Genomic DNA, 12,897 nt, shown 5'->3' with positions numbered 1-12,897 from the left:
TAACTGAACTAAAGATATTCAGTGGCAGACTAACCCGAACAAAATCAGTAAAACAAAAGCTGGCAAATTGTCATCCAACATCACGGCAAAATCGTGTCTGCGCGTAAGGCGATATGAGATATATCAAACAGCCATAAAGGATGTCGCAGGCACACACAACTTATTCCATTTGGTCATTTAAAACATTTACTGTCTTGAGTATGAACTCCAATTAAAACAAAAAGCAGGGACCTCTTTGTTCACAAGTAAGTAGATATAAACATTTGCCACATAATGTCCCAGACAAACTCATAAGAACATATGAATATGTCATATTACCGCCGTGCGTAAAAGTGGTGAGGACGGTCGGACAGGCTTTGCGGCGAGAAAAGCCCCACACGAGCCGGCAGTGACTGACACAACTAAACTACCGGCTTCAGCAGCCATTCAGACTCTTACTAACAAAAAAAAGTTGTCAGACTTACCGGTTTGGTGAAAATAAGGCGTTGAAATCAGTGTTCAGAGACGAGCATCATCAGATGTAGTGGACTCAATCAGGAGGTGTAATTAAAAGAAGGAATGGATGAAAACCGCAAAGCCGGTAAGCGAGGTTTCCCTTCTCTCTGGCTCCTCTCCTCTGTGTGTGTGTGTGGGGTGAAAAAAAGACATAAACACTGAGCTGGCTCAGTGAGCTCACAGTGCGTCACCGCTGCAAGCTGAAACTCCCGTCAGTGTGTGTGTGTGTGTGTGTGTGTGTGTGTGTGTGTGTGTGTGTGTGTGTGCAAACCCCCTCTGTCGGTCTTTGTCTTTTCCCAGCAGGGACAGGAGGCTCACAACCTGTCAGCTGAAGCCTGTAATGGCTTTAGGTCTGCTTATAATGGGGAGCCAATATAAGGACTAAATGTATGGGGACCCAGAGCGTTCAAAATTAAATAAATAAACGAAAACAGAGATAAAAAAAATGTATAAAATAAATTTAAAAAAAAATATGAATAATAAAGAATTCAATTTAGGTTTATTTAGGTTATACAGCCCAATATCACAAGTCACAATTTGTTTGAGATGGCTTTACAGCACACCCTTTGTTGTGTGAAGACCATATGAATATAGATAAATATTTAAATAAACACACAGTTTAAAATCATCAGCCACAACATTTACACTCAGTATTTTATCCTGCATATTTCATTGCTGGGCAATTTTACTTACTTGCAGCAGTTTTTATTTTAAATCATCCCTTTCCCAAACTCTGTTTTTATTGCACAATACCATTTCCCCTTTGTTATTATTTCATTTCCTAATTCTATTTTCATCTTCGTCTCTCATTCAAGAGAAACAGTTGTGTTGGCTGTTCCTTTGGTCTACATGAGCTGACAACCAATCACAGATCTGTCCAAGAAATAAAACTTACCTCTGTTTTGAATGAATCTCCAAAATCTCCAGAGACTCTTTGAAGTATAAGGGTGGAAATATTTCCTCCTCTTGCACAGTGAGAAATATTTTAGTTTATTAAAGATATCTGTGGTATCGACACCAGTGCCCAGTTCTTCAACACCTGTCAGTTAATGGCAGAAGTGAATGTACAGTGTACCACAGTGTACCAGGTGTTACTAATGACATTAACGAAGTGTCCCAGTGACAGTGTGACAGTGTGCACAACAGCAGGACCCTAAAACCCAAGCAGCTAAATGAACTTCAGCCATAATTAATGTCATTATTATCAACTGTGATTTTCTAACTGTGACATGCCAAAATGTCTGAAAGTGTGTGTTAGACACTCACCAGCCACTTTATTAGGTACACCTGATCAACTGCTCGTTTTTAAGGCATGTAGACATGGTCAAGAGACGACCTGCTGAAGTTCAGACCGAGCATCAGAATGGGGAAGAAAGGTGATTTAGGTGACTCTGAACATGGCATGGTTGTTGGTGCCAGACGATCTACTGGGATTTTCACACACAACCATCTCTAGGGTTTATGGAGGATGGTCCAAAAAAGACAAAATATCCAGTGAGCAGCAGTTCTCTGGGTGAAAATGCCTTGTTGATGCCAGAGGTCAGAGGAGAATGGCCAGACTGGTTCAAGATGACAGAAAGGCAACAGTAACTCAAATAACCACTGGTTACAACCAAGGTCTGCAGAAGACCATCTCTGAACCAACAACATGTTGAACCTTGAAGCAGATGGGCTACAGCAGCAGAAGACCACACCAGGTGCCACTCCTGTCAGCTAACAACAGGAAACTGAGGCTACAGTTCACACAGGCTCACCAAAACTGGACAATAGAAGATTGGAAAAACGTTGCCTGGTCTGATGAGTCTGGATTTCTGCTGCCACATTCAGATGGTAGGGTCAGAATTTGGTGTAAACAACATGAAAGCATGGATCCATCCTGCCTTGTATCAACGGTTCAGGCTGGTGGTGGTGGTGTAATGGTGTGGGGGATATTTTCTTGGCACACTTTGGGCCCCTTAGTACCAACTGAGCATGGTTTAAACACCACAGCCTACCTGAGTATTGTTGCTGACCGTGTCCATCCCTTTATGACCACAGTGTACCCATCTTCTGATGGCTACTTCCAGCAGGATAACACACCATGTCACAAAGCTCAAATCATCTCAAACTGGTTTCTTGAACATGACAATGAGTTCACTGTACTCCAATGGCCTCCACAGTCACCAGATCTCAATCCTATAGAGCACCTTTGGGATGTGGTGGAACGGGAGATTCACATCATGGATGTGCAGCCGACAAATCTGTAGCAACTGTGTGATGCTATCATGTCGATATGGACCAACATCTCTGAGGAATGTTTCCAGCACCTTGTTGAATCTATGCAATGAAGAATTAAGGCAGCTCTGAAAGCAAATGGAGTCCAACCTGGTACTAGTAAGGTGTACCTAATAAAGTGGCTGGTGAGTGTATTTTCTCTCTGCCTAGTCAGCAGATTATTTTATCCAACTTCAGTCCTGTGGATAGTTAATTTTGTCTATGGACCCGTACATGTCATCGCTAACGTGTATGTACATGTTAAAGTTTAGCTGTACAATATGTCCCAGTGCTCCCATATCAGGTTAATGCAGATAAGATGTGCAGACATGTTCATTCTTACAATCAGGGACCTTTAAAGCAGCTGACAAAAGCATGAGTCTGAGGAGTGACTCCTGTCTGACACTTTCAGCACTATGCAAGACTAAAAAAATGAGCTTTTCGAAACACACACACATATTATTGTAAGATCTGATATCAGTGAATGAAGGAGATTTCCACCGGCCCACATTCTTCCGCTGGGATGAGCCAGTGAATCAGTGTGATTCAATGACTCACAATTTCAGTCAGTCATTCTGATGACACAACTGAATCTCTGTGCTGCTGTCTTTACTGTCTTTCATTCATCACACAGATCTTCACTGTTTAATGCCTAATTTGAATACTGTGTGTGGGGATGCGACGTGTGTGTGTTCATGAGGGGGGAAGGGGCATCATTTGTATTTGTGTGTGCCCTGAATGGCCTGCATTCATGTAGTTTTCCTCTATTTACTGCAGGGCTATCATATCACAATACACTTCATTGTGGGTCAGTGGGTTAAAGTAAAAGGAACAGTGGAGTGACACTGAAGTGTGCCAGTAAAAAACCACAGTGGTGACTTTGTGTTGAGGGCCGATGTCTGCAGGAGGGGTGATTTTATCTCTTATTTATTTTCTAGGCTATCGATGTATTTATTGTTACAGTAAAAGACAGAGAGTGGAACTATCATGGTTCAAGATAAACAGTGGCAGTGGGGATTCCCTGAGACAATTGCCTGTCTCCTCACTGGCCTCCTGTGGCGAAAACAATTAGAGATCGATATTTCTGTCTTCAAGAGGCTGTGGCACACTCATTTTACCTACCAAGGAAGTGGTATCTTGTTGAACTAGACAACCTAAAGCATCCATTGATACCAACCATGTTGGCACAGCTTGTTCAGAAGTGGGTTAAATAGCGCTCCAAATCAGGCTAAATATTGGTGAGGCAACAACTAGCATAACCATTTTCAAAGGAGTCCTTTTAGACATTCACGCCATGATATCTGAATGAAAATGGGTTCAATGGGCACCCGTGAGTCTCCCCTAAACTTGAGTGGGCTGACATTAACTGTAAAAATGATAAACCTAAGTCAGTGGTTCCAAACTGGTCCAGCCAGGGGGGCAGATTTGTCCATTGTTATTACTTCAAGGTCTACAAAGTTTAATATACTCAACATAATAATCCTTGAATAATCCTTGCATTTGGCCGTGTTGTTGGGCTACTTTGCTGTCTCTGTAAAGTAGCTGTCGGTTATTCACTCACTGTACAGCACGAAACAGCACCTCAAAATAAAAGCTTGTGCTGGAAATTCACTGTCTCGTCCACTTTTGGACCACTGACCCATCAGTTGGGAACCACTGACCTAAATGTATCAGCATGTAATTCCCTAACTCTCCATATTGACAGTCTTCAACTAGCCAATACACTCTTGAAAGTCAGTTACAGCTTTTGCTTTTGGTGTGCCACCCTCCAAGATTTTATGCAGCCCCATTTGATCACTCCCATGAAAACGTTCTGGGGGCGCCACTTGAGACAAAGAGGTAACAAGTTCATTCTAGCCATACATCTTTGGATGTCACGTTGTTTCAAAACATAAGATAAGGAAACTCTAGCTAACGAAAGAAAGAAGAGAAACATCTTTATTAGATGGCCTCTACTCAGCTAACCTGTCATTCTGAAACTTATGAGAAATACCAAGAGTCCAAGGTGATGTTGCAATTTGCTTGTCTACTCAGACTGAAACCAAGAGTTTTTCAGTTTTTGGTCATTAACACAAAGCAGCCAATCTGAGCATTTAAGAAGCTGGAACAACTTTTTTTTCTCATTATTTTGCTTAGAAACTTTTATAATTAACTAAACAAATTATCAAAATTGTTGCTGATCCATTTTCTGTTGATTGTCTGATTGATTGACACAATAGTATTCTGGTTATGAAGGTGTTTTGGGGAAGTTAATTCTCCAGGTTACCCACATGCAGTTTGTAAAAAACACACCTTGTTTTGAAGTACAGTGAATTTACGGCACATAATTTCTATTTTGAAGTACCGTTTCCTGTTGGAAAGTGAGCAACTAACCGACAGCCACTTGACAGAGACAGCAAACCAGCTCAACAACATGGCCAAACACAAGTATGATGTCAAATTTATTAAACTGTGTGGACCTTGAACTAATGACTACAGAGAAATCTTGGCTGGACCACTTCGTAATCTCTTTTCCGGAGTATCCAGGATATGTTTTGTGCATGTAAACATCATAACCTGGTTTCAGAATCCCAGATAACAGCCTTCAGCCCAGTTTTCAGAAACCCAAATAGGTTACCAGTGCTATTGTATGGCATGTATACTTTGACACCTTATCTATGTTTCTGTTATGTTGAGTTACTCAGCAAATAAAATCATTTAAATAAGTCACCGGTTAAATAAAAAACAGGCACAAACTGGCACCAGTGAACTGATTTAATTACAAAGAGGAACCCACAGTGACATAACGAGAACAGCTACATACAGGAAGTAACTCTGATAGACTGTAACCATGACAACTGAAACCAGAGCCAGAGATACACAAAGTTGCGACCAGGTTGTTTTCCTTCCTGTAGACGTCCGATTGTAACAAGGCAAACGGAGCTAGCGTCGCTACCAGTGAAAACATCAATGCCAACACTCGTCATTTCCCATCATTTCTCATCTCGTCTTCTTTACGAAAGATCTAAGACAGTTATAATTTAAACGTCACTGACAGCGCATGCCAGAGAGGTGGAGGGGGGGAAAAATACAAACAAAAACAAACCTTACACAAATATATAAAAATATGCCATTAGATTCATATCAACAATTGAGGACCGTGGGTGCACTATTTACAGAAAAAAAAAGGCAATATATACCAGTATTTACAACAATAAAGACTTCTTTCACATACGGGCATCAGGAGGTTACTTACAAGTTTGCTGAGAGTTACAGTGACGATAGGATGAGTTTGAAGTGATGGTGAAAAATAAGTGTAAATGTTCTGCTTCATTCTCTCAATCCTGGTCAATTGAGCATCAAGTTTTACTTCATATCTACGAGGCGGCGTGTTTGTGTGCCTAAATGATACTGCTAAAAATAGGATTACTCAGTCGCTAATACTAATGTACCACCAAAGAAACATAAAAGTTTACTCTTAAGGCATTTTTTTTATTTTAAATACAATCTACTAACTCTTGACTCCAACCACGGCAGCAGTTTCAGCCCAGGATAGTAGGCTAAGTGGCGACCCACCATCGAGGGGCTGTGACCTTTTTTTTTTTGGCTGCCCAGCTCACAGTTTTAAAAACGCTGCTCCAAGAGCGCTGGTACCAGCAGAGAAAGCACACAGATGTTCCTCTAAACACATCAAACTTTTCATTGTTTCACTAACTCCATTCTGCAGGGAGCTCTCCTTTGCTCTACAGTCAGCATAGATATACAGCATTTTCATGGGTGACATAGCAGCTGTTGGCACTGAGAACACAAAATCGACTTTGTTGTGAATCATACAGAACATAAAAAACACATAATATTTGCTGCTATAACATCAGAGGACATTAAAGGAAAAACTGAACACTCGAATACTCTTATTCACTTTGCTTAAAGTTAGCCCAGAGGAGAGGATTGACATTACTCTCACGTCTGTAGCCTATTGTAAATATTGAACTATAACCAGCAGCCAGTTAGCTTAGCTTAGCTTAGCTTAGTTAAGCACAAAGACTGGAAAATGCAAACAACTAGAAAGGTAAAACAAACAAGCAGTGGCCCCCAGAAGTCCTTGAAGGAGTTCTAGGGTTCACCAGAAAAAAGTGGAATAGTTTAATTTTTACTATTTATTTCACTATAGAAGTGGGCCCAATGGAGTAAGAGTCGTAAGAGTGACTCCACCATAGTTGACAGCCATAAAATTCTTGTCATAATCACGTCTAACAGCCAAAATCTTTTTAGATTGAGGTCCCTGAGGTCTGAAAGTTGGTTGGTGACAGCGAAAAAGGTTGAGGACCGCTGGCTTTGTGGCATTTAGGGACATTTTTCTGTACCTTTAGAACCAGGTTACCTGTTTCCCCTTGTTTCCAGGCTTTATGCTAAGCTAAGCTAACTGGCTACTGGCTGTAGTTTCATACAGACATAACAGTGGTGTCAGTCTTTTCACCTAACTTTTGACAAAATGCTGAATAAACGCAATTCACGAAATGTGGAATTAGTCCTGTAACGTTTGCTAACATTCCTCTGCTGTATTCTCCACATGCTAACGCAAGCTAGCTGTAACTTTGCCTCAACTGTGGGGTGGAAATCACAAACAAGCTCCTTTTTATTCTATTTAAGAGAGCACACACACACACACACACACACACACACACACACGCACACACACACACACACACACACACACACACACAGGCCTTCACACTTACAGAGGCAACAAGCTCACTAGCTAGTTAGCAGCTATCACAATAACCACTAATCCTCTTAGCCGTTAGCTTCTCTCGCAGTGGAAGAGTTAACCTAATGTGAGTGTGTTCGGTGAGTTGCGGTGAAAGCTGACGTGAAGGGCCCAGATGGCTGGCAAAGTGCAGTGGGGTTTTCTGGGCTTGGAAGGATCAAAGACAATCGCTGCTTAACCCCCAAAGCCTGAGGCTAACGTGTGAGTGTGTGCAAGGGCAAGTCAGTGTTACCCTTGACTTCTCTCAGACATCTGCCATTGTGCCAGGGAAAGCTGACTTTTTACGCTGTGTGTGTATGTGTGTGTTAAATGGCTTAACTTTTAGCCTTCTGAAGGCACGTGCAGGTGCTCAGCATTTGTCCTTCTGACCTACTTTGTATCTTGGGTACTCTTTCGTCTCACAGACAAACCACATGCATCTTCTTCTCCAACCATCAATAGTTGAATCAGTGTTTAAGCATTAGGGGTGTAACAATACATGTTGGCGCTGTATTTCCTGTGACACAGAATGCCACTATACCCCCCAAAAAATTCAAATATTAGGCAAATCTTTGCATTCGCCACACAAACAGGTGACAGGGTGATTCTCTGAGCTGCGTTCAGGGACGATGTAAAGGGAATTTTGGGATTGTTTTGCAGTCTGCATCTTTTGGCTGATAGATGAGTGGAGATGTTTTGCCAAGACCTTCACCTTTCTGGATTTATTTCTCCAAATTTATGTAATCATACAGCCCTGAAACAAGAACCCTGTATTGTGTATCGTACCACACCACAAGTGGACTGTGTCGTTACACCCCTGCTGTGTATCTCAATCTGCCCGGACCAAACTATTCCCCTTTATCTCTTCTGCTAATCAAGCCAGGGCCTCTTTGTTCTTCAACTCAAAAACAAAAATGTGAAAGCTACATCTTCTATAAATTAAGTGCTGTAAAAGAAGGCGCTAAAATCAAAACCATAAATACTGTACATAACTATCATTATCTGCTACCACAGCCTGGCATCGTGGAAGTCAGTTAACATCGGCTCCTGATTTCCGCTAAACAAACTGACAGTTCATGGCAAAGGAAATCTTTTCAGATCCCGTAATGTCTAACACATACAAGGCTTTGGCATAGTCACGTCAAGGAGGAATGTCTCCAATGCACTTCTTTCTCTACTCCAGTAGCGGGCATCATCTATGTTCATGTCATCTTAAACTGACGGCAAAAATTAAATAAGAAAAATCAGATACAAAGTGATTATCTGCGGAAAACATGCATTTATGTTTTTCACAAATGTCTAACGATTCAGTGAGTGAAGGCTGTGCATTAATGTGTGTGACTGTGTGCATGTGTCTTGTTAGATACCCTTGCCACATATTGCACTTTAATGCTATTCACTTTCTCTCTGCAGGAGAAAAGATGATTTTAGCAGTCTCTCATCTAGAAGCAATGATCGTGGAGTGGATTTATTACAACCCGGCTGTCCAGACGACAAGGATACCTTTGTCTTTCACTCCTTTAAAAGCTCACAGACGTCAACAGAACCTCTCTTCTAGCTGCGGAAATGAGCGCAAATTCAGAATATCCATCAAACTACAGTCTGTGGTGGTACTTTTTACGTAGTTTCCATTCATATATTCTTACATGACATTTACCTCTGACCACCAGGAGGCATTTTGTCTGCAGTTCAGGCTAAGATGAAGTGACGATGGAGTAAAGGGTTGATGTCCGAGTCCAGAAAAACAGAGAAAATGTCAAAGTACATGCTTGACTTGAATGTCCTCTTTTCAAGATCCTGTGCAACGACAGAGTCCAAGTCCTCTTCTGTCTTTCACTCCTTCACTCATCAATCTAAGCATTCATCCATGTATGAAAGCTTAATTTCCCCTTCTCCGTCCTCTTCTGTCTCCTTCAATAAAGACTCGAGTTTAAAGAGGCTTTTCTAGACAATACTCGCAGATGCCGAAAAAACGAAAATACACACGCACGGACAGCACTCAGTGAGGAACAACGCACACCATCAGAAACATTAACACAAGAAAACTGTCTTTGAAGTGATCATATTCATTAGTAAGCCCAGGAGGAAGTCGACAGCCATATTATGCACATAGAGACTGGTGGACTGAGCAGAAGACCAAAACAACACCAAAAAGTGAGGAGTCCAATGGGGGGGGCGGGGGGTCAGGAGCTTGTGCGCTGTTCTCAGCTAGAGGGAGGTTAGGGCAGGTTATTCAAATCGGGGTCGATTGTCTCAGACCTTCCAAAGCAAAAGATGGTTGGTACTGTCATCCCGTCCGACTGTTTCACTGCTATTGGTCAGTCTGAAGTCTTCATAGCCGTCGCCGCCGGAAATGACTAGATGGTTGGTTTTAGAGGGGATGTGGGCAGAGGCTCTGCGACGCGCGGAGTCACGCCTTTGGAGGTTCTTGTCAACTGTGCTGCCGCTCTGGGACTGGTTGCCTAGAAGGTAGGGATTAAAAGTCAAAAGAGGGCAGTGAAAGTGAAAGTTTTTCTGCTGCGGATGTGGACAAAGCTACACAAAAAACACCCTTCAAACTACCTGTGGAGTCAGCTGTCATAGGAGGGAAGTTCATGTCGAACCCTTCCGGTAGCTCGATTGATGTCAGGAACCGAACGTGGCCCGTATGTCCGTGAGCCGAGCCCATTGGCACCAGGGGAGATTTTAGTGTCCCAGCACTAGTTCCTGAGCTCACCGCTGGGATCACCAGTGTAAGGACCACCCCTGAAGAAGAACACCATCTTAAAATGTGCTTTGTTTTTTAATCTGACGAATAATGATTGATGTAAAATTCCAAAATTCTACCACTGAAAAAAACACTAAATATTACGTCTAGCATCTGACTTTGTTCCCAAACATTTGAACTGCGAATTCTCAAGTAATAATTAAGAGAAATAAAAATTGTAATTCAGTTTAACTGTCAGGTATTTTTAGACTTTGGCTAAAAAGTGTGTTTTACCTGCACTGGTGCCGATCCACAGCAGATCCTTACACGCCAGCAATGCCGTGATTCTCAAACAGGCAGCCTTGTGCTGTCTGATGATCGCATCTGCACCTGAATGGAAAAAAAGAGGGTATTGAAATAAAAAATTCCTGCATATGAGCTGCCGCCCAGTATAAAATAATATGCATACACATTTATGTCACTCTAAAAACCTGTTTCTGATCATAAATCTTCTGTGTATTTACCTGCAAGCATCTTATGCACAGCAGGCGCCACATCCACCTCTGTCAGGCTCTCTAAGGTCTGAGCGTGATACAGTTTAACCTGCGCACTGCCCTGCAACGCCAACCACACACCCTGACCGTACGCCACCATGCAAGTCACGCACCGACTGCTGTCTGTGCCCACCTGGAACCAGTGCTGAGAGGGAGAGAAGAGGTTTCACATAAAACGCCTGATCTGTCTGCCACATCATTTATTCACCTGTACATATATACATCCATCCACTTACCTCTTGTACCAGTGTAGCTGTGTTGATAATAAGGACTCTGTTCTGTGAGCCGCACCAAAGCTTTCCTCCCACAGGAACCATTTTGGTGACAGGGCTACTGGGTGTGCCCAAAACTAACGTCTGAGAAGACTGAGGGTCCCAGAAACTACCTGCAGATTGAGATTAAGGGGGTGTTGTATGTTTAATGTTTAAGTCATGTGTGGAAACGGCAGGATCATTTTTGAAACAGGTAACATCATTTCAGCACTCTCAATGGGTGCAGACTAGCATGGCTGTGTGGAGCACATTGATCAAAATGTTGCAGTGCAGAAAGAAAAAAGCTTCAGCTACCACAGAAACTAAATCAGAAGGAGCCATAAACAACCCAATTCACTTCACATGCCTCTTACCTGCTTCTCTCTGGTAAACAATCACCTCTCCATTGGCCAAGGACACAAACACTTTGTTGTCCAAATACCTGAATGAAGAAGAAGAAAAGCAGGGATTTCCAAGAAAATTACGCTCGACATGAAAATATACATGTAGCAGAAACAGGAAAGTTGAGACGGAGACCTACAGGAGACAAACCTGACAGTGCATTTAAACCCAGCTGCATCAAATGGCTTTCCATCCCGTCTCTATCACTCATCATTTCTAATTGTCTCATACAGCATAAATTACAGTATCATTTTTCATTTCAAAGGCAAAGCCATGGAAAAGAAATAAACTCACAGTATACAGAGGATGGAAGCTGAGTGTTGCATCTTCATGCTGTTCTTACGGTTACGGATGTTGTCCGAGGACTGGTACACGTGGATGCTGACAGAAACAGAAGCAATACAGGAGATTAGGTGATTAAATCAGTGCACCAACAAGCACGGAAGCTATTTCTATGGAAAAACAGAAAAACAAATTGTTCATTTGTGAGAAGGATTGTTGTTTTGTCCAAGTTTTTATTTGTACTGAAGGTGTCTGCCTGTGTGTGTGTGTGTGTGTGTGTGTGTGTGTGTGTGCCCATCACCCACCATCCATCCTCTGTACCCAGCCACACTGAGCTCTGGTAGGCCTCTGGGTCAATGCTAAGCAGGTCCTCCAGGCTCGCCCTGGTAAACGAGCCCCGGGAGGAGCGGCGCATGGCGCGGCCATCCATGGGGCTCTCTGTGTGGGCACGACTTCCGCCGCCAACTCCTAGCATCCCCGGAGCTCCGTAGGAACTCGCTACCGGGAACTCCTGCTCCTCCTCACTGCTGGTGGTCTCTGTAGCCATGTCCTTGGAGCCTGGACCCTCGTCATCTTCAGAGGGGGTGTACATGAGAGAGAGTATAAGTATATAGAGTGTATACAGGAAGTGTGTGTGTGACTGGAGTGTTGTTTTACTCACTGCCATAGCTGGATGATATGGTGGAGTGACTGGCCTGACTCTGTAGAGTGGAGGAAGGGCTGGGTGAATCCTCATCATCAGTGTCATCGCTGTCAAATGGAACAAGCTCTGCTCCTGGTCCTGGAAACAATCAGTGAAAATATAACAGAAAACTGCAGTACAAACAGAATACAAGTACGTGCAGTTCATAAAATTAGGATAACAAAGGATTGTACTATAGCAGCTGACAGTTAACACGAGCTGTTGCTGCTTGACGTGCTGTAAAATCTTCATGGACCAACCTGTTGGCTGCTCCGTCAGCTCCAGAGATGAATGAGAGATGGATATATGGAGCTGCTGCTGCGTGTGACCAGGTGCTCCAGTGGAAGTGGCCAGGGTGGGCTCTGATCCACGCTCCCTTTGAGGTGAAGAGATTTGTTAATGGTGCAGAATATAAATGAAAAATGTGTCTAGGTGGGGGGCGTGCTGGTGGTGGTACTGACCTTCCCTTCAGTCCTGGCACCGCAGCAATACATATGATCCTTGCTGAGCAGACAGCAATACAGGCCTCAACTGTGGGCTCATCCTTGATGTTCAACAGACACACC

At 42.9% G+C, this 12,897-nt stretch overlaps 2 protein-coding genes across 3 annotated transcripts in view; both read right to left on the bottom strand.

Annotated features, from left to right (window-relative positions):
- Positions 1-709, bottom strand: part of relt (RELT TNF receptor) — a 33,889-nt gene extending 33,180 nt beyond the window's left edge. The window contains exon 1 of the mRNA XM_050075145.1: positions 465-709. The gene's annotated coding sequence lies outside the window, so the exon portion shown is untranslated. The remainder of the gene's footprint in view (positions 1-464) is intronic.
- Positions 710-5,484: 4,775 nt separating this feature from the next.
- Positions 5,485-12,897, bottom strand: part of LOC126409028 (rho guanine nucleotide exchange factor 17-like) — an 83,763-nt gene continuing 76,350 nt past the window's right edge. Inside the window, exons 14-25 of one of the 2 annotated variants that reach the window (XR_007571992.1) lie at positions 12,793-12,896; positions 12,592-12,707; positions 12,311-12,430; positions 11,955-12,222; positions 11,662-11,748; positions 11,340-11,407; positions 10,951-11,099; positions 10,685-10,859; positions 10,455-10,550; positions 10,037-10,219; positions 6,300-9,936; positions 5,485-6,235 (exon numbers count right to left, since the gene is read on the bottom strand). Coding sequence is in view for 1 of the 2 variants with exons in the window: in XM_050074898.1 (XP_049930855.1) it covers positions 9,728-9,936; positions 10,037-10,219; positions 10,455-10,550; positions 10,685-10,859; positions 10,951-11,099; positions 11,340-11,407; positions 11,662-11,748; positions 11,955-12,222; positions 12,311-12,430; positions 12,592-12,707; positions 12,793-12,896 (1,575 nt within the window). In the remaining variant the exon portion in view is untranslated. Of the gene's footprint in view, positions 9,937-10,036; positions 10,220-10,454; positions 10,551-10,684; positions 10,860-10,950; positions 11,100-11,339; positions 11,408-11,661; positions 11,749-11,954; positions 12,223-12,310; positions 12,431-12,591; positions 12,708-12,792; position 12,897 lie in introns of both variants that reach the window. The other variant, XM_050074898.1, reaches the window with a different exon arrangement.

The sequence above is a fragment of the Epinephelus moara genome, chromosome 2 (assembly GCF_006386435.1).
Source record: "Epinephelus moara isolate mb chromosome 2, YSFRI_EMoa_1.0, whole genome shotgun sequence".
Classification (NCBI taxonomy): Eukaryota; Metazoa; Chordata; class Actinopteri; order Perciformes; family Serranidae; genus Epinephelus; species Epinephelus moara.
Note: the sequence above shows the minus strand (reverse complement) of the source record. Positions and strands in the feature narration are given on the sequence as shown.